At 40.2% G+C, this 22,537-nt stretch overlaps 1 protein-coding gene across 1 annotated transcript in view; it reads right to left on the bottom strand.

Moving 5' to 3' along the window:
* LOC139717677 (uncharacterized) overlaps positions 1-22,537 on the bottom strand; it is a 609,026-nt gene that overhangs the window by 45,570 nt on the left and 540,919 nt on the right. Inside the window, exons 6-18 of the mRNA XM_071629179.1 lie at positions 17,049-17,351; positions 15,471-15,812; positions 12,635-12,943; positions 11,191-11,493; positions 9,649-9,990; positions 8,453-8,761; positions 7,459-7,767; positions 6,517-6,837; positions 5,916-6,224; positions 4,425-4,733; positions 2,727-3,035; positions 2,105-2,479; positions 1,344-1,652 (exon numbers count right to left, since the gene is read on the bottom strand). Coding sequence (XP_071485280.1) covers positions 1,344-1,652; positions 2,105-2,479; positions 2,727-3,035; positions 4,425-4,733; positions 5,916-6,224; positions 6,517-6,837; positions 7,459-7,767; positions 8,453-8,761; positions 9,649-9,990; positions 11,191-11,493; positions 12,635-12,943; positions 15,471-15,812; positions 17,049-17,351 — 4,149 coding nt within the window. The remainder of the gene's footprint in view (positions 1-1,343; positions 1,653-2,104; positions 2,480-2,726; positions 3,036-4,424; positions 4,734-5,915; positions 6,225-6,516; positions 6,838-7,458; positions 7,768-8,452; positions 8,762-9,648; positions 9,991-11,190; positions 11,494-12,634; positions 12,944-15,470; positions 15,813-17,048; positions 17,352-22,537) is intronic.

Genomic DNA, 22,537 nt, shown 5'->3' with positions numbered 1-22,537 from the left:
CGTCTTATCCTCTAGACCATGGAGCTTCTGCCTGACAGCAGCGCTGGTTCTAATTCTTATAGCATGCAATGGTTACTGCGTTATTTATCAGAATTAGTGGAAAATTGAGCAAAGAAAATGGGATTCCATCGGGATTCGAACCCGAGACCTCCGGATTGCTAGCCTGGTGCTCTACCGACTGAGCTGTAGAAAGCCCATGTTTATTGTTCGTCCCAGAAACCCTAAATTGGTCAGAAGCTATAGCAGTGTGTTTGTGTGTGACACACACGTACACACTTGAACCTGGCATAAACCCCAAGGATAATTCAACTTGGGGATAGAAATGAGGGATCACGGAAGTGATGCAGCTTTTTGAGTACGTAACAAATGCAAACAGGAAAACTGACCAGAAATGAATATCATTTATTAGTAGAAATTGAGCAAAGAAAATGGGATTCCATCTGGATTCGAACCCGAGACCTCCGGATTGCTAGATTTATCAGAATTGCTAGATTTATCAGAATTGATGAAATTCTTCTGTGTCTGAGTTGATTTTATGCCAATTGATTGACAAATTGCCCGACATTAATGCAAATAAGAACAACTCTTTGTTCTCAATTAATTGGAAAAAAATTATTCAGTTGACTTTAAGACAACTAGATGGAAGGGTTTAATCAATTCCAACAAAACAGTTTGACACTCATGCTGGATGCAGATACAAGCATTTTTCCACAGCAAAATGGTACACTTTAGGGATGTTGCTTTATATTCTGTTTCAAATGTGCATTATCCCCAAATACAATACAGTCCTTTTAGAACAGTTAATAACCCTCTCTCTGCCAATGAGTCAAATGTGCACAGATTTCACACAAAAATTACATTGTACAGACAGGAAATAAACTTGGCACGCAAAGTGATAATGAAAGATAACTTTGCCCCAAAATTGCTTCAAAGACACAAGACAAATTTTTTCCAAAAAAAAAAAATTCAAGACAGGCATCTTATCCACTATGGATAAGATGCCTGTTCAGAGATCAGAAGGTTGTATAGTAGGTTTGAATCCTCTTCGAATATATAGTTGTACGTATCCCATGATTTCTTTGTCATGGCTGCTACTAAAACACTGATTAATCCAGTGCTTATCTACTTGGATGTAGGACAATTTGTTAATTACTTGTAACAGAGAGAGAAAAAAAAAAAACAACTCCCATCATCAATATGAATTTGTTTATAATGAAACAAAACAAAGCAACCAAAACATTTGTGCCACACACATTTTGCTATTTTGAGCGATTTGCAGTCGGTAAAAAACTGCTGAAACAAAAATGTTTAGAGAAGTAAGTAGGATTTTCTTTTTTTCTCACCTGTTGGTGAACATGTGACTCCTGCATCCTCAGAATGTCCACAGTTGTGACTAAAGAGTCCTCTGTTCTGGCAGTCAAGAATGTTGGTCTCGTTACCCCTGCACTCAACATCGTCTAGGATAATCCTTCCTTCACCCTGGCCAAACGATGCCGATCCCGAGGCACTCTCTGCTTCAGGATATCCCAGCATTCTGCAGACGACGTTGGCATCTTCCTGTCCCCAGCTATCATCACAGACAGTGCTCCAGGCATTATCGTAGTAGATCTCCACGCGACCCTGTCTTTCGTTAGCTCCACCAACCAGTCGAACTACGTTCAAGACAAGGAACAAGAAAAAAAAAATTGGTTTGACATTCATGCTGACATTACAGAAATGGAGCCACATACAAGATTGTAAAATCTCACTGGCGGATCCAGGCAGAGGTGCACTGGGCATATACCCCATTTTTTTTCCTTTTGTTTAAAAAAAAGAAGAAAAAAGAAGGAATGGAAGGGGGCGTATGCACCCCCTTTAATTTTGTAAATGCACCCCTATTACGGAATTCCTGGATCAACCCCTGAATCTCGACTCCTCCACTGCAGAGAGTTAGCTCATACTATTACCTCACTCATACATCCTCCATCTACATCCTGCAGAATTTGTGTTTAGATGAAGCTAATGAAGCCAGTGTCTCAGTAGAAACTTTGAAAAATGGACCTTGAGAACAATCAGATGTTCAGATGGTCAAGATAAGTTATCCCATGCAGTAACAGTACATCACCTGATGGGGAGCATATAACTCCAGCATCCTCGCTGTGGCCGCAGTTATCGTTCAAGTAGCCATTGTGGGAGCACTGCGATAGCTCTTCCTCCGTCCCGTTGCAAGCCACGTCGTCCAGCACGATCTCCCCGCTGCCCTGCCCAAACAGAGCCCTGGAGACGGCCTGCTCTGCTCCACTAAAGCCCAGCATGCGGCAGACGACGGCAGCATCTTCCTCACCCCAATTATCATCGCAGACCGTGCCCCAGGCCCCGTCGTAGTTGACTTCCACCCGTCCAGACCAGGGGTTTGGTCCACCGACAAGGCGGACCTCCAAGCCAGCTGGTTCAACTGTAGTTGTAGCTGCTGGTTCTGCTGTGGTTGTAGCTACAATTACTGAAGAAAACAAACAAACAAACAAGAGAAATATGAAAGAATGAAAACAGTCCTTATACGCTTAAGGATGCTATTAAAATTGTAGCAGTATCTCCACTCTCATTACAGTGATCCTTTTGTTTTGCAGCCTGTAAGAGAGCTAACTTGACATTACAGTCTTCGTTTGTAAACTTCTTTGCAGTTTCAGTTTGCATTTTTCTTTTTTTTGAGGGGGGTGGGGGTTACCTTTAGTTTCGTTCTTTCTCACCTTCTAGTGAACATGTGACTCCTGCATCCTCAGAATGTCCACAGTTGTGACTAAAGAGTCCTCCGTTCTGGCAGTCAAGAATGTTGGTCTCTTCACCCGTGCACTCAACATCGTCTAGGATAATCCTTCCTTCACCCTGGCCAAAAGATGCTGATTCTGAGGCACTCTCTGCTTCAGGATATCCCAGCATTCTGCAGACGACGTTGGCATCTTCCTGTCCCCAGCTATCATCACAGACAGTGCTCCAGGCATTATCGTAGTAGATCTCCACACGACCCTGACTTTCATTAGCTCCACCAACAAGCCGAACTATGTAAAAAAAAAAAAGAACAAATCAACAATAAGGAATTGGTCGGACTACCTCACTCATTTGAGGAATAGAACGATATACACTTAATTGTACAATTGTAAATACTCCCCTCCTTTATTTCAGGGAGTTGTTTCACAAATGGTCCTCTTAACGTCAATCTTTAAAAGTTCAGATGAACTGAAAATTACAGCATGCTGAGTGCATCATCTTTTGATGAAAGAAATAAATTTTGGAGACTTTTTCATGCAGACATTAAATATACAAAATAATATAACTAACAAAGTTTGCAAGTGGCCACTTCTGTGTATCAAGAACCCAATAGAAGCTACAACAAACAAAAATACAATATACTTTAATTGATATATAATCATTCTTGCATTGATCTCATAATGTATCTACATTTTGATACCTTTTTGGTTTTTCATAATATCCATTTGTCAATTCTTTGTTCATTTACAGTTTGCAAAATTTATCTTTAAGATGCCCCAGACAACACTTTTAAAAATTTTCAGTTTACAAACAGGTATTAACTGCAGTTTCAAAATAATATTGGTTTCTTCCGAAAGCTCTAGATTAATCTTGTAATGGCCGCGTAGCCTTGTTTGATAGTAATACAATCTACAAAAACCTAAAATGCATGTTAACAGTTTAAAAGGACTGTACAATACTGGTTTAGGTGGGGGTTCATGTTTTGAACATTCCTAAGTGAGATACTGACTGAAATTTCTTATGAAATATGAAAGAGCATATAATTTCAAGAAGGATTCAACATTTATTTGATGAAAATTGGTTTTAAAATAGCTGAGATATCCAAAAAAAGTGATAACAACAAAAGATTACAGGCCATGCCTTTTATTGGGCTCTCTTTGTTTAACCTTGTTTTTGGATATCTCAGCCATTTCAAAACCAATTTTCATCAAATAAACTTTTGATACCAATAAGAATTGCATGACCTTTGACATCTCATAGAGTGGTTTCTGAATATCTCGCAAAACGGTCAAAGCTAAAATCCTCACCTTGATCAGAACTGCACACACCCTTTAACATCATAGCACTGTATTTTTCTCATTAAACTTTATGTCTTACCAAGTAACATCTTATTTCATCCACAACAAACCAACAAATCTCCTGGAAACGTAATCAGATTAAGTAAACATGTCTAGAAGTTGGTTGGAGTCACCATTCTCTTTACGTGGAGTAAACTCCATTCTAGGGAATGTTTAAAAAAAATTGCTGGTGTGAAGCAATGAAAAGATATGATGACAATCAAAACAAGTGTACCATAGACATCGTGCTGCATTATAAAAGCAAGTCTGCAGTCAGCCAATTATTCAGCTACTGCAATCATGGTGAAGAGTAGTATTAGAAACCCTTTCTTTCTTCCTCACCTATTGGTGAGCATGTGGCTCCAGCATCCTCAGAATGTCCACAGTTGTGACTAAAGAGTCCTCTGTTCTGGCAGTCAAGAATGTTGGTCTCGTTACCAGTGCACTCAACGTCATCCAGAATGATGCTTCCTTGGCCCTGGCCAAATGATGCTGATCCCGAGGCACTCTCTGCTTCAGGATATCCCAGCATTCTGCAGACGACGTTGGCGTCTTCCTGCCCCCAGCTATCATCACAGACAGTGCCCCAGGTATGATTGTAGTAGATCTCCACACGACCTTCTCCTTCTTGAGCACCATCAACCAGCCGAACTACAGTGTAAGTCAAGAAAACAAGGAAAAAAAAACCCAAGAATAGCAACAACAAATCAGTTTGCATCTGACTGACAAATTGTCCTACATTGACGTAAATAAGCACTGCATTGATAAGTGTCTTAGTAGTAGCCATGACAAAAGAAATTATAGGCTTACATACTCGAGCAGGACGTGAACCTACAGCCTCCTGATCTCTGAACAGGAGCCTTATCCTCTAGACTATGGAGCTTCCGTCCGACAGCAGTGCTGGTTCTAATTCTTATAGCGTGCAGTGGTTACTGCGTTATTGCATTTCTTTTTTCCAATTTCATCCCTCTCCCTTAAAGTGCATTGAGACACTATGGTAGTGATATGCACTTGTAAGCACTGTGTTATGATCATTACTATTTTTATTATCATCAGAATTGATGAAAATCTTCTGTGAGTTGTTTTTATTGCAACTGATTCACAAATTGCTTGACATTGATGTATTATAAGAACACAACTCTTTGTTCTCAATCATAGAGAAAATCATTAAGGTGCAGTAAAGACAACTAGATGGAAGGATTTCACCAATTTCAACAACATGGTTTGACTCTCACCCTGGATATATAGATAAGGACATTTTTTGACAGTATAAGGGCACATTCTAAGGATGTTGCTTTATTTTTTGTTTCTGATTTGCATTACCCCCAATATACTACAATCTTCTAGAACACTTAATAATGAGAGATAATTTTGCCCCCAAATTGCTTCAAAGATGCCATGTATTAAAAATTTATGCCAAAATGGAAAAAAATAAAAATCCGGACAGGCGTCTTATACACATGTATATCCACTATGGATAAGACGCCTGTCTAGAGATCAGGATGTCATAGGTTCAAATCATGCTTGAGTATATATGCCCATTATTTTCTTTGTCATTGCTGCTACTAAAACACTGATAAGTTCAGTGCTTATTCACATTGATGTAGAGCAATTTGTTCATCACTTGCAATAATAAAAAAAATAAACTCACAGAAGAATTTCATCAATTTGAATTCTATAATTTGCTGGAATAAAACAAAACAAAGCAACTAAAAACATTTGAGGCACACACATTTTGCTACATTGTACTTTGAGCAATTTGGAGTCAGTTAACACAGCTATTAAATACAAATATGTTTAGAGAACTTAAGTAGGGTTTTCTTTCTTTCTCACCTGTTGGTGAACATGTGACTCCTGCATCCTCAGAGTGACCACAGTTGTGACTAAAGAGTCCTCTGTTCTGGCAGTCAAGAATGTTGGTCTCGTTACCCCTGCACTCAACATCGTCTAGGATAATCCTTCCTTCACCCTGGCCAAACGATGCCGATCCCGAGGCACTCTCTGCTTCAGGATATCCCAGCATTCTGCACACAACGTTGGCATCTTCCTGTCCCCAGCTATCATCACAGACAGTGCTCCAGGCATTATCGTAGTAGATCTCCACACGACCTTCTCTTTCATTAGCTCCACCAACCAGTCGAACTAGGATTCACAACAAGAACAAATAAAAAAACAAATTGGTTTGACAGTCGTGCTGACATTATAGAAATGGAGCCACAGACAAGGTTGTAAAATCTTGACTAATCCACAGCAGACAGACAGCTCGTACTCTCACCACACTTGCATATTAGAAACAAAAGTTTGTACATCATAATTTGTGTTTAGATGAGGCTAATGAAGCCACAAATTCTCAGTTGAAACTTTGGATATGGACCTTACGAACAATCAGATAAATGGTCGAGATAAGGTATCCCATGCAGTAACAGCACATCACCTGATGGGGAGCATATAACTCCAGCATCCTCGCTGTGGCCGCAGTTATCGTTCAAGAAGCCATTGTGGGAGCACTGCGACAACTCTTCCTCTGTCCCACTACAAGCCACATTGTCCAGCACGATCTCACCGCTGCTCTGCCCAAAGAAGGCGTTACCACGGGCCTCCTCCACTCCGCTGAAGCCGAGCATGCGGCAGACGACGGCAGCATCTTCCAAGCCCCAGTCGTCGTCGCAGACTGAGCCCCAGGCCCCGTCGTAGAAGACTTCAACCCGTCCTGACCAGGGGTTAGGGCCGTCGACGATGCGGACCTCCAAGCCCACTGGCTCAACTGTGGTCGTAGCTGCTGGTTCTGCTGTAGTTGTAGGTGCAATTGCTGAAGAAAAAATGAAGGAAGAGTAACGAAAATGAAAACTTTACTTCTCTAGATTCAAGGATGCTAAATTCCTACAGTACAGACTGAATCTCATCTTTCAGTGATTCTTCTGTTTTGCAGACGGTAAGACAGCTAAGTTGACATAAGAATCTCTTTTCAGTTATCATCTTTCCAGGTCCAGTTTGCTATTTTTGATGTCCTGGGCAGTACAGATATATGGAGGCTACAGACAGTGAGATTATGGTTGTTCGATAATTTATTTGCAAAACATATGTTGGGAAAAGTGCCAGGCTCTACAGCCTTCTCTTGCCGGCTCCAAACGCCAGTGTCACAGCACAAACAGTACAGCAACTCAAGGGGAGCAGCAGCTTACCACATCCAATTCTTTAGACTTTTTAATACATACCAAAAACAACTAATAAAAAGGAATTGAAGGGGCACTTTACTGGTGAGCCATTATGTAAGCTCAGTTTTCTCCTACAAAATTGATTCAGCCGATAAGAATCTGTTGGCTGAAATTTATCTCCCTTTCATTTTTTGTCTTTGCTACTTTCCATTCTTTCTCACCTTCAAGTGAACATGTGACTCCGGCATCCTCAGAATGTCCACAGTTGTGACTAAACAGTCCTCCGTTCTGGCAGTCAAGAATGTTGGTCTCGTTACCCCTGCACTCAACATCATCTAGGATAATCCTTCCTTCACCCTGGCCAAACGATGCTGATTCTGAGGCACTCTCTGCTTCAGGATATCCCAGCATTCTGCAGACGACGTTGGCATCTTCCTGTCCCCAGCTATCATCACAGACAGTGCTCCAGGCATTATTGTAGTAAATCTCCACACGACCTTCTCCTTCACGAGTTCCATCAACAACCCGCACTATTAAAAGAAAAAAAAAAAGAAAAATTATGAAGTAAAAACAAAAAATTGGTTTGACATGCACGCAAATCACCAAATTGAAAGGGTTACTTGTCAATAGTACACAGTTGAGGACTTTTCATCTGTCTTTCCAAAATACTACATGAAACTTAATTTCTAGTTTGAAGGATTGTAATAATGTGAATTATAATAATGATATCCATACTATTGTGTATAACGATCACAGTTATAGGGAAATGACAATGCTATAGTACTTTCTGTGAAAACTTTAGGTGCGGACAATAATGAGAAGTATCAATTTTTAGAAACACTTTGAATCCTTTGAAATATGAAGTATGCATGTACAAGGTTCCCAAAGGAAAGGGTTAATAAAGCTATCAGAGTTATGCTAACAAGTAATGAAGAGTTTGTTCACAAAAGCCAATAAGTCAATCTTTTGAGATATTGAAGTACGGTTTCTGTCATAAAGTACAAAATAATACCATTTAAATTATATATTTGTCACTACATATAAAGGTACATTCTTGAAGTAATTATGGTCAAAAGAAGCACAAATTTTCTTATTATTCTCTTTATTTTTCTTGACCTTTAATCGCAACTATCTCCATTTGGCAAATATGGACTCATCGGTTTTTGCAAACAAACCCTTCAAATATATAGGCACTTGGCTTTTTTTCTTTCTCACCTATTGGTGAACATGTGACTCCGGCATCCTCAGAATGTCCACAGTTGTGACTAAACAGTCCTCTGTTCTGGCAGTCAAGAATGTTGGTCTCGTTACCCCTGCACTCAACATCGTCTAGGATAATCCTTCCTTCACCCTGGCCAAACGATGCTGATCCCGAGGCACTCTCTGCTTCAGGATATCCCAGCATTCTGCAGACGACGTTGGCATCTTCCTGTCCCCAGCTATCATCACAGACAGTGCTCCAGGCATTATCGTAGTAGATCTCCACACGACCCTGTCTTTCATTAGCACCACCAACAAGTCGAACTACAGAAAAAAAAAAGGAACAGAAAAAAGAATTGGCTTGACATTCGTGCTGACATTATAGAAACGAAGTCAAGTACAAGATTGTAAAATCTCACAGGTGAATCTGTGCGGGGGCACATTGGGCTTACGCCCTTATTTTTTTTGTTTTGTTAAAACAAAAGAAGTAAAAAGAAGAAATGGATGGGGGCGTATGTATCCCCTTTAATTTTTTCAAAGGCACCCTTATTTACGGAATTCCTGGATCCGCTCCCGAATCTTGACTCCTCCTCTGCACACAGTAAGCTCATACTTTCACCTCACTCATACAGAAACTACACATCCTGCAGAATTTGAGTTTAGATGAAGCTAATGAAGCCAGTGTCTCAGTAGAAACTTTAGAAAATGGACCTTGAAAACAATCAGATGTTCAGATGATCAAGATAAGGTATCCAAGGCAGTAAGAACCTGATTGGACCACTCTGGAACAGTGAAGAGAAAATGACAGGCTAATTATGGTGTACAAAATACACAACAATCTTACTCATCTTTCAGCACAGGACTATAGTATCAAACAGGTTACTCAGTCGACAAGAGCTACGCAACCATATACCTATCAGGTACTTGTACCTTACTCGAGAACAGAATCTCATCGCCATTCGTTCTTTTCAAGAACTGTAAGAAGCTGGAATTCCCTGTCATCAAAAATTGTTTCAGTGCCATCTGTGGGATCATTCCGTATCCCACTAAGGGTTCATCACAGTGGCTAGCTATTTTCTTCAAATTTGTTATGTGCTTGTCAATATCTGTAAATAATCTGTATTATAATGTAAATAGCACAGTCTGCAAGAATCTTCAGCCTATTGAAGGAGGCAGACTTAATCATAAGAAGAAGAAGAACAGTACATCACCTGATGGGGAGCATATAACTCCAGCATCCTCGCTGTGGCCGCAGTTATCATTCAAGAAGCCGTTGTGGGAGCACTGTGACAACTCTTCCTCTGTCCCACTACAAGCCACATTGTCCAGCACGATCTCACCGCTGCTCTGCCCAAAGAAGGCGTTACCACGGGCCTCCTCCACTCCGCTGAAGCCGAGCATACGGCAGACGACGGCAGCATCTTCCAAGCCCCAGTCGTCGTCGCAGACTGAGCCCCAGGCCCCGTCGTAGAAGACTTCAACCCGTCCTGACCAGGGGTTAGGGCCGTCGACGATGCGGACCTCCAAGCCAGCTTGCTCAACTGTGGTCGTAGCTACTGGTTCTGCTGTGGTTGTAGGTGCAATTGCTGAACAAAACAAACAATAAAAAGACAAAAAATAAAACTCAATGAGCTCTTTCACAGGGCTGCACACCAACCCATTTTTGCTACTGGTTAAACCTGTCTGTTGGACCAGAAGGTATACAGTTTTGCAATTTGTTTGTTTGGTCCATACCTAAAAATGTTACTGGTCCAACACTGGCATTTACTGGTCAGGGACCATCAGACCAGTGTCAGTGTGCAGCACTGTCTTTTCTACTCAGCTTTTAAATTATGTTAAATCTTTAATATGTGTCATGTGTGCACGTCCGACTCAGTCCACCTCATGCCATGTCCAGATATTCTGCTCAAACACACAAACCAGCCCAAACTATTTGATATATCGTCAAATGCCTCAGTACGATGAAAGCGTTTCTTGAGATTCAATTCCTGCTACAAGTAACTTGTATTTGATGTGGTAATTGACCATCAAGTGGTGTTCCTTACTTGACTTGCAAGTAAATTCTAAGTTTCAGCCACTGTTTTGCATGCAAAAGTCATGCCTGGATGATATACAGCTTGTACATAGCAGCTACTAGTGATTTGACAGAAAAATCATTTTAGATTTGTCACACAATTAATATCACAGCAAAACTTCAGGATTTCTTTACATTTTTGCTCATTGCATGCACACAAAAAAAAAATTATAAAAAGTTACATGGACTTGAAAACTAGAGTGCTTTCCCATAGCATGCCTGTGTTGCAGTCTTAGAATTATGTGGCACACATGCCAGGGGGTAAATCATGGTGTATTACAAGTTAATAGCAGTTATGCTAACTGCTATGTGCTATGTCATGTTATGATGATGGTCTCCTGAATTTCTGCACGTCAAGAATTGCTTAATTTGACTTTGAGCAAGAGATATACTGTAACTTATGTTTGCATAAATATATGCACAAAATAGTTTACTTTCATTTTGAATTGTGTCAGGGGGAAAAAAGTTGAATATTTGAATTAATCATTTATTTGTTTTAATTGTCACCTTAAATTTATACTGTGCTCAATCTGTTTGCTCAATTGACTATGTACTTCATTTATGTATGAAAAAGAAATTCAGAAAAAAAAAATCGGAATCAGAATCACACACACAAAAAAACAACAACCCTCCATTCATAATACCAAAGTTTTGCGGCTGGGGAAATGGTTCTACTGACTTGTGCAAACTACGCCGGCATCCTCGTTGTGACTGCAGTCGTGGGTGAGTGGCATGTTGGATGGACAGGCCAGAATGGTCTCCTCCTCCCCAGTACAGCCCAGCTGATCCAGGACGATGTCGCCTTCTCCTGCCCCAAAGGCTGCTGACGTCCTGGCCTCGGCTGCCGCCGGGTAGCCCAGCATGCGGCACACCACGTTGGCCTCCTCGATGCCCCAGCTGTCGTCACACACGGTGCCCCAGGCCCCGCCAAAGAAGACCTCCACTCGCCCCTCGAGTTCGCTGGTTCCATTGACCAGGCGAACTGTTGCATACATGTGCACAATTACACAAACAGCAGAGTTAATATCAGGCACATTTACAGTCTACTTATAGGAGAGAAAACATTTAAGCCTTGTGGTTTGAGATACATGGCTCACATGGGAGTATAATTAGCTGAAGGAAGGAAAAACTTACAAGCTCAACTTTCACAGTGCTCCTCTGTAAGAATCTTCAGCTACAATTGTAACTGAAGGAGGCAGATTTAACCAGAAGAAGGAAGAGATGGGCCACATGGGCGGCTATCAAAAACGATGTATACTAACTTTTTCTTTAAATCATTTTAAGGCTGTGGCACAATACGGTGTCTGTTTCTTTTCTGTTCAGAGTAGGTCCTTCAAAGAACAAAATATCTATTATTTTTTTCTACCAATCTTGAATTAATTAATAGATGTGCAAGAAAGTGGGGTTCTTGATATTCTTGGGCAATTCATAGATATAATATTTTGAATGGGAAATGCTGAAATTCACAATGCACTCTCTCAGAAGTGCAGTAGTGTATGAAGACCTTCCAAAAATTTTCCTGAAAATAAAGAGGGCAGTTTTCAACCACCATGATAACATGCAAATCCTGAATACACTTTTGCTTTAGAACTATTAGAGCATATAAAGCGATCATAATTATGATCTGCAGGCATGGTACTGTATGAAACTCTCTGTAACGATTTTGAATCATTCATGCATGAAAGCGCCAGAAAGTGCCAGACATGCACCCACATGGCTTTTTCAACAACATGCAATTTGCATGGCTTCAGCATGTCGTGAACCTATTAGGATTGCTATCTATATCACGGATCCACCTTTTAAAATTTTTCTCCTACCGGTTTGGGCACATTAAATCTGTAAAATTTGAAACTTTGGTGGTGAACAAAAGGACAAAGTGGCTCCTATCAAAATTGAATATAAAAACTGAGTCCGAATCTACTAAATGCTTTAATTACTTAAAGCAAAATCAACCTTTTGGGGAGATTGGTGGCTCATAATTAGTTTTTGATGGCTCTAGGTGAAGATTTATGAAAAGCACTGTTTATGTGACTGACAAAATGTGGCTTGATAGCATCCCTTAGGAGCAAAAGGACCATGCTGCTTCGACCCTCTCCCCCAGCTATTAAAGGAACTGCCTTTACCCATCTGTGCACAGGTGGCGCCTGCATCCTCACTATGCCCACAGTTGTCCTCAAACAGAGGGCGGGCATCGCAGTCGAAGAGAGAAAGCTCTGTCCCGTCGCAGGAGAGATCGTCCAGTATGATGTCTCCCACCCCCTGGCCAAAGTAGGCCTGATCATGTGCAGCCTCCGCCCCGGGGTGGCCCACCATCCGGCAGAGGACTTCCGCGTCCTCCCGGTCCCAGCTGTCGTCACAGACAGTGTGCCAGTCGCCATCGTAGTAGAGCTCGGCCCGTCCCTCGCGGTACGTGGACCCATCTGCCAGTCTCGCTGCAAGTAGAAATGGTCATCACCATCACAAACAATCATGGAAAGAAAAGTGAGAGTGGTTCATCTGTGGCACAGATTCCACTAGAATTCCTCTCCTTTCTCACGCCATCACTAAATCTGCTGCAAGTACACATACATGGTACAAATACAGCCATTACACTTCATTCACACCTTAATGAAGCTTCAACAGACTTGCTCATGCTCTGACCAAGGATTCTGAAGAGTAAATATTCACCAGCTATCAATTACAGAAAACAATTTAAATGTTACCATTGTACCTGCCAGCTGGAAGTTATGCTAACTTTATAGCTGAAATATATAATGTATGTCTGGCCAAATTTTGGTGATCTTTGACCGAAGTTGATTATTAAGACAACAAATTGTATGATAACATTTTCAGGTGGGATAATGGCTAGAAATTACCAATGTACAGTTACCTTTCACTTTAACCTACCTTGTTCACCTAATGACCTACCTTGCCCACCAACTGATGCCACCTGCCCTTAGACATTCCTAGCAGAAATAATTGCAGGGAATTACATCTCTGTGCAAAAGTGTAGCATTGTTTGGGCTTTGGCCATCATCTTTCACCGAAGTCATTTTACATTAATACTGCCAATATACTTTTTCATTTTCAAACTAATCATATTATTACTGGAATTCCCTACATAAGTTTTCGCAGCGTGGCTGCATATTTCTCTCGAAACTGCTGGCGAAATTTCCAACTCAAACTAGAGACACTTCCCAGATGCCGTCAATTTTCTCAATCTTTGGGCAGTGTGAATGCTAGCAACTGAAATTTCCAGTCCACCATCTGCTTGCAGGCCGTACCTCCGAAGCGCATGGTCATTGTGATATTATGTGGTCATTGTTACATCACAATCACCAGCTGTCAGATGGTGCACTTTTTCTTTTTCATCTGCATGTGCACCAGTGACCATATCTTTGATAACTTTGATATCGTGAAGTTTGGTTGCCAGTGTGGATGGACAACCAAAGATCACAAAGACTTCGTGATCTTTAACTTTGCGATCATTTGCCAGTGTGACTGTGGCTAGTTCACGAAGCACATGTGGGCCGGATATCAAAGAAAATTAAATACCTTTTCCTTCATATTGATATTAAGGAGATATGGGTCACATATATATAGGCAGATAGACAAACTCAAATCATAATGCCTCCAGCACACTTATGGTCAAAAGCATTTATAAAAAAAAATGAATAAACAAAAAACTGCGACCACCAGCATGAGGACAAATACCTGTTCACTGCTGTTCAAATACATAATTCTCTTCTGAAGTCATTGACACTATTACTACTAGTTTGGTGAGTACAGACTTTATCATTGTGATGAGCATCTACACATTGTACAACATCAACATAGATCTCAGTATTGAGCATGGATCAACCATTAATGTAAGATTGATTTCTCTTGCCTTCTCTGCACTTGGTGTGCATCATAACAGCTTTCAAGTAAATTATTAGCATTAAACCTCCACTTTCAACAAGATTATTTAGGCTTGCCCTCTGGACAGTTTGTGGAGCAATGACTATGCCTATAACACAACTGTTAAGGCTACATGTCACAACTGTGCTCATATGTTTGTGACTAGTCTCAATATCCAAGTTCTCATGAACATTTTTAAGTATTCTTACCATCTCCTGTGATGATTATTCCTGTAGAAGTAAAAGCATGTTTGATCATAACAAACATGCAGTCTGCTCTGCTTAATTGGGACAAATAGATACAGAGAAATCCACCTTCGTTAAGGGTCAGCAACTGTCCCAATTAAATGAGATCAGACAGCGATTCTTTCACATTCTGCATGAGGTTTAATACATGGGCACACACATCACATCACATCACAACCTGAACACTCTGGACTACAGTATATCACTACCCAATTCAGACTACAATGTACTCCCATTATAACGAAGTCCTCCGACCGGCGGTTTTCTTTTGTTTTAATGAAATTTCATTATAACTGAACCATTTAGTGTATTAAGTTATATAGATGATAACCTTGGGACCTGAAGTTTGATTTTGTCGTAAAAGAATTTTGTTACAACCGTGCTCATTATAACAGGAGTGCACTGTACTGTGGTATGTATGGTCCTGTATATAGACACTAATGACAAGTTTTGTATTAAAATTTTGCCAGCACATTGTCATTCTGTTTTGATAAACAGACTGATATGCACAGAGAACTTGCTACATATTTGTATGTGGCATTTGATATACAGCAAATTATTGCCCTCTCATACCATACGTGGGTACTTTCAATGACAAGTACTTGTTTTGTTTTTGATGATGTTGGTACTGTTGTTGTGATAAACTACATGTATAAACACAAATCTATTGATTATGCATGTATTAAAGCTATGATCCCATTAACCCGTTGAGGACGAGTCCCGAGTATACTTGGGCAAGCTTCTATAAGAAATGCTTGTTGTAGCAAAATCGGGCTGTCCTCAACGGGTTAATACTTGAGTTGTATCTCCCAGACAGTGTGTTCCGTATTCTCACCCATAGGATAGCACACAACGGAAGCATCTTCGCTGTGTCCGCAGTTCTCCACCAGGAGACCACTGTGCCTACAGAGGGCGATGTTTTCCTCCTCGCCTGTGCATCTGACGTTGTCCAGCACTGTGGCGCCCTCGCCCTCCCCGAAAAAGGCCGAGAGGAGGGCGCTCCTCGCCCCAGGGAAGCCCAGCGAGCGGCAAATGACGCTGGCATCGGCCAAGTCCCACTCGTCGTCACACACAGTGCCCCAGCCACCATTGTACCTAACTTCCACGCGCCCCTCGGAGGGGCTGCTTCCAGCAGCAAGACGAACATCAAGGGCTAATTTGGCCACCTCTGTCGGAACTGTGCAAAATTTTTGCGACAAACTGCATTCACTAAAGATGGTAAGAGCATGGTGGCACCATTCATCCACCAGACTCTTTTTTTATCCGTTCACATCATACAATATCTCTTGAGGATGATGAACTCAATTTTAGAGAACTCACAAGTACTGAAGGGTAAGATGTTCTTGCATGATTCTTAAAACATCGAGGAAGAAGCTTCTCAAAAGTTTTGATGCAGATGGACCTATGGACTGATTTGTCAACTAGCAAGAAAACTAGCTGTACATGTTGAACTCCTGCACAGCCTCTCAAAACTTTCTATGGCCACAGTATTTTATGACTGCAGAAAGTGCACAATACAAGATTCTCTAAAGTAGAACTAGCATTTCATAACAAAGGAAAAAATGTAAATGAACAAGACCCTTTGTTGAGGTGACAAGGCCTTTGCTATCAATAGCAAAACAGAGGCACCTCTAGTGTGAGGTAGTTGTTGGGGTATGATTCAGAATTGCTTGGTTCACAGCAATTAAAAATCTATGCCTTCTGTGTTGACCATCTCTCACGTTATGTGTACACCAGTGTGTGTGTGTGTGTGTGTGAGAGAGAGAGTTTGTTTGAGACAATAAATTGAAATGCTAGCCGATCAAATATAATTTTCTAGGTCTTCTGTGACATACTGGTGCCCAGTTGATATTAATACCCACTTTATCAAAGGTTCTCTTGGACTGCAAGTATTAGTACTCTTCCCAGACTACTGCATGTATTACAGCTTTGCTAGTTTGTAAACAATCTGCTTTTCACTATATGTGAAGGCCTTCAATCATATTTGAATTATTTTAAAATATTTATTTAACAAATCTTTTTGGTGTGGAGCTTTTGACTTCCCCTGCAACCCCCTCCCTCCCTCCCCCCAACACACACACTGGATATAATCTTAACCCTATCAAAAACGGCTGGGGGGGGGGGGGGGGAGGGAATCAACTCTCCCCCAGCCACAGAACAGTCACAAAAGCCCGGCCTGGTTAGGGTTAAACAAATGGCTGAATTGTGTTTGACCTACTTTGAATGGCAAGAATGCTCCAAAACTGTGCAACATTCAGCTCAAATACAAGTACTACCAATAGGGAGTGAAGCAAGGAATGAATTGGGTGTCAAGCCAGGGCACACTGCCTGTAATTGGGGCTGGCTGTGTTGCTCTTCATCGAAAGTGAAGGGTGCATGATGTGCAGAGCTGAACCCAGGCCATCCATCTCACCTAGACAAATAGCACTAGCATCTTCCATATGACTGCAATCATGCTTGAGAGGTCTTCCAGGGGCACAAGACCGTATGTCAGTCTCGTTCCCCACGCAGTCGACGTCGTCCAAGACGATAATGCCAACCCCCTCGCCGAACTCCGCCGAGGAGAGCGCCTCCTCTGCCCGGTAGAAGCCCAGCATCCGGCACACGACGTCCGCATCCTGGAGATCCCAGCCGTCATCGCAGACCGTCCCCCACTGGTCGATGTGGAAGACCTCGACGCGACCCTCATTCTCCAACGTGCCCCCGACAAGCCGAACTAAGGGCGGAGCAAGACATTCAATGCTCGTCCGAGCTCTAAAATGATGCTCAATCTTGAGCAAACCTCTCTACAACTTGCTGTAAGGCTACAACAGAATCTTGGGTACAGGGCACACATTTTCCAGGTCAGGGAACACCAAACATTGGAGATGTGCCCCAATAATGCACAAAAGGATTGTAAACCTTCCTTGAAAGAGCAAAATACTAGCAAGCTTTGACTCTGTGAAAAGTTGGAACCAGCAATTTACTTGTTTGTTTGTTTGTTTGTCTGTCTGTGACACATGTAATTACAATGCTATTCCGCTTTAGTGTTTACTTCATATGAAGAAAAGAAATATATTACAAATGCTGTATTTGCCTCCTTGACATAGTACAATGTACTTCTGGGACCCAATGTGTGGTATATGTGTGGTATATAATTCATATAACTTTATTTCCCCAATGCTCAGGCACAGCATGTGATTCCTGCCAAAAATCACGAAACTCTGATCACACTTTTTGCATTGCGTCTAGTTCCTTTTTAAATGGGAATATATCATGATCATTCAATGTTTTGTATTTAAAGCAAAGTTCATCATGTGCTGCATATTTTGTAGAAACTACTTTTGAGTGCATTATGTTCAGCCATGAAGTAGATTTACGTTCATGAGTTGATTTTACAAGAATTTTACATGTTTCACATGTGGCATCAATAGGTGAGGTCCTTTATGAAAGGGGGAGGCAGTATTACGATATTTTGCATAAAAATTAGAGGTTTCAAGGTGACTTTTTAACCAACAAAAGCAGTAAGTTAAAATATAATATCTGTAATTTCTGGGATGCATACACTTACACAAAAGTGAACATGATTTATGCGTTTAGAATTTAGTAGTTAGAAGTGTATTACACAAAGTGTGCGATAAACCTTTTGTTTTGTAGGTAAATGATACAACAGTGCATGATTCAAAATGTAAATTTTGGTCAGCTATAGCATAAAGCATGTATAGGACAAGACAGAAAGTTTAATTAGATTTTGTTTGAATAGATAAAGTTTAAGGCAGGGTCCATACTTGAGTAAATTTATGTGGCAAGGAATAATAATTAAAGCTGTTCATGTTGCTTTATAGGGTGTCATTGATGTAGAAAAGAAGAATAGACAGCTAGACAGCAGTCAGTGTGAAAAGTATATCGAAGGCTGCATGTGAAAAGTATATCGAAGGCTGCATGTGTTACAGACGGTTAGTTACAGATTATATCGACTCAAATAAAGAATGGTATGCTATAGATAATATATCTGGTTTGAATACTGAGTAAATTACTGCTTTGAGTACATCACTATGCAGAAACAGTGTTGCAGAGCCAAGTAACATTTACCGAATCTGATAGATACAAATAATCATCCATACATCTTATTTCCACTTACTAGCTGGTGAGCTGAAGTGACTTAAATGATCATGTGTAGCAAAGACATATTTTGCCCCTGAGATCTGGTAGAAACACATCCACTATACATGTATACGTAAGTCACTAAAGAGCTAATTATGCAGACCTGTACAGCTTGCGTATTATACTGTAAACATGCAGTGTACTGAGAATAAGCTGCATGTCATGGCATATTGAATCAACTTTAATAGATTCATAGCTCAGTAAAGGGCACGGTAAGCAATGTGCTGCAACTAATGCATAGTTTTGCTGGTTAGTGTGCCAGTCCAAATACTAGTACCAATGAAGACAGAGCAGTGTATACAGTGTAAGTGCATAATCTTGGCAGTAACAGGTACATTTGTAATTGATATAGTATAAGTGTGCATGCAGACTACTGAAAAATTGTACAAAAGCTTGATATGGTGTTTTGCATTTTGTAACATATCACAAGAAAAATAATGCTCGGCATATCATGCATAGATTTTAATGAGGGCTTTAATGGCATACACATATTTATCAATAGTACATTTGTAATTTGTGGTGATTGTGCGGTGTTTGATATGCAAATAATCATAAATACACATACATGTACATAATTACCTGCCATTGCTCAGTGTGGAAACCTGATAAAGCAACCAAATGGAAACTATAGTTCCTCGATGTTGATGATTTCAAATTCGCCAGATTCTAAGCTTTGCACGCATGCATACAATTTGCTGCACTTTATGCTCAAAGCGTTATAGGTGGTCTACTATAGAGTCCATTAATTTTAATAGCAGGCCATCACATTATACTTTTAACTTTGAGTACTACAGACCTGTGAAGTTTGACACAGGCAAATAGGCAGGACATGATGAAATTAAACACAATGAGTCCTTATTAGATGTTATGAAATGTTGTTTTGGCTCTTCAGTGCAAGGCTTAGTGTACATATGATGGAGTAAAGAAATCATTACAACAATATTTAATAATGACAGATTTACAGTATGCTTGCTATGTAATAATTCATTATTGTAATTTTGTATGAAAGTGCTTTAGAAACTTTGTATTTAGCATGGTCAAAATGTGTATTATCATAATCATTATCATGATGATTATTGATTATGATAATTATCATTACTGCAGTAACTGAAATTACATTATCATTTGTCAAGATCAGCTTTAATGTGATGATATGACTTTATTTCAATGCAATCTGTTACATGTAAGCTTTGGTAATATCTGTTTTTGTGACCTGTCACAAATGCGGTGTGCCGTAAATACAAAGTATGCAGCCTCTGGTTTGAAGACTTGTGCTCACAGCGTGGGATACAGTGATGAAGCTCATACTCTCTGTACGTGTAGATGATTATGGGCATGTGCAACAGGTTACTTTCATACATGTATGTACAAATATATGAGTTTCATTTTCTGTTTGGGTGCTTACATTGTGTAATTGGTACATTACATAATGAATGACATTCATGGAGAATGCTTGTTCTTTCTGTCCTATTTAAGTCTGTGACAGTCATATCATTTACATGTGACCCTGCACCTCAAAACAAACAAAAAGTCGCCAGACATGAATTTTTAGTTAAGACCATATTCTGAAAGAACAGACTTTAAGCTTTAAAATGATGTATAACTCAAATCAAATGAACTCTCCTAACCTATCTAAATATTGGAAAGAAAGCACAAACTCAGGAAAAGTGTGAACTGAGAAAAGAGGCTCTGCAGTACAGTGTCTATTCAAGCGCTTTATAATCTTTACCAAACCGTGCTGGCTGTGCGATGAATGGGACAAAAAACAGGAAGTAAACCACCAGAGTAACAACAATGAAGGGATTATTAGATTAAACTGAAATTAAGCATGCCTCATTAACACATTCTGTCCATAATTAATGCAAACTTTCAAAGCATTAGCACCATCCTTTGAAAAGTTATTAGAGTTGAAAGTGAAGAGTGTGGACAAGGTTTTTCAGAAATGAGAAAGGGATTCTAAAGACACACCTACAGTGCCGACCGCGGGAAACGTCACGCAAACCCCTAGGGCAAATGCGGGAAGCCCTTTCGTCCGGGCGTACGAGGTTATACGCGGGCGTTTGGACGCGTACAGACGAGGGAAGTCGCCCGCACTTTCACGCTCGTGTAAACACCCGCATTTGCCCGAGCGCTCCAGCGCGGAATTAATGATATGAAAATCAAACTCTCCCGTCAACCATCGGCTACATGAAGGAAATTAGCTGAAATCGATCCGCGAAAATCATTTGAAAAGAATCAGTAATTTGCCGGATGTTTGCTTTTACGTTCGAAAGTAAAATAATAACCATAACATTCAGCTCCCGAATATGCTAAAGTAAATGTCGAATGATCCCTTTGACGTTTGGAAATGAATAACAATAATACTCCGTACGATGATTAAATAAATGTCGGATGTTTGCTTGTACTTTCGGAAGTAGATAGCAATAACATTCATCTCCGGAAGATGCTAAAATAAATGTCGGATCTTTGCTTTGACGTTCGGAAATGAATAACAATAATATTCAACTCTGTACGATGATAAAAATAAATGCCGGATGTTTGCTTTTACGTTCAAAAGTAAATAACAATAACATTCAGCTCAGGAAGATGCTAAAATAAATGTCGAATGATCCCTTTGATGTTCGGAAATTAATAACACTAATATTCAACTCCGTATGATGATTAAACAGATGTCGGGTGTTTGCTTTTACTTTCGAGAGTAAATAGCAATAACATTTGGCTCCGGAAGATGCCCAAAAAATGGCAGATGATTGCTTTTTACGTTTGGAAGTGAATAGCAGTAACAGTCTGCTCCATATAATAAAATAAATGTCGGATATTTGCTATTACATTTCGAAATGAAGAACAGTAACATTCAGCTGCGTTTGATGGTAAAGTAATGTCTGATGTCTGCCTTGACGTTCAAAATGAAAAACAGTAACATTCGGCTCCGTACGATGCTAAAATGATTGTCGGATGTTTGCTTTTAAATTTGCAAATGAATAACGGTAATGTTCTGCTCCGAACGATGCTAAAATAAATAACAGATTGTTGCTTTTACATTTGGAAGTGATTAACGGTATCAATCGGCTCAGTTAGATGCTAAAATAAATAGCGGATGTTTGCTTTCACGTTTGGAAATGAAAAAGGATAACATTCAGCTCCGTAAGATGCTAAAATGAATGTCGGTTGTTTGCTTTAACATTTGAAAATGATTAACGGTAACATTCGGCTCCGTAAGGTGTCAAAATACTAGTAAATGTTGGATGATTGCTTTTACGATCAGAATGAATAACGGTAACTTTAGCCTCTTTACAATGCTAAAACAAATGTCGGATAAATCAGATAATTTTGCTTAACATTCGACGTCGTGCGATACCAAGTTGATTGCATAAACCTTCGACACTTCGTTGCTGCTCAATTTTATTTGATCTCGACATTATGGACGCTATACCTATTTGATTTAATTGTCCTCATTTTATCAACCTTCGACATCAGCCGCTACTTTATAGTTTTCTCGATCACTGACGTCGGACGGTATGACCTAATCAACTTTGGACATTGGTCGCTATTTAATAATTTTATCAACCTTACACATCGGTAGCTATTATTCCCATGTTCGTTATTCCGAAGACTCTCTAGTCCGAAGATTCGTTATTCAGAAGGTATATTGTTCCGTTAATTTCATTTTCGGATTCATGAATCTTCGGAATAACGCCACAAACGTTCGAATTAACGAACCTGTAGGTTTAGGGAATTTGTGTGTTTCGAATTTAACGA

Source organism: Diadema antillarum, unplaced genomic scaffold (genome assembly GCF_040938485.1).
Source record: "Diadema antillarum isolate AM-2024a unplaced genomic scaffold, OU_Dant_1.0 scf00000080, whole genome shotgun sequence".
Classification (NCBI taxonomy): domain Eukaryota; kingdom Metazoa; phylum Echinodermata; class Echinoidea; order Diadematoida; family Diadematidae; genus Diadema; species Diadema antillarum.
The sequence above is the reverse complement of the archived record's forward strand: the minus strand, read 5'-3'. Positions and strand labels throughout refer to the sequence as shown.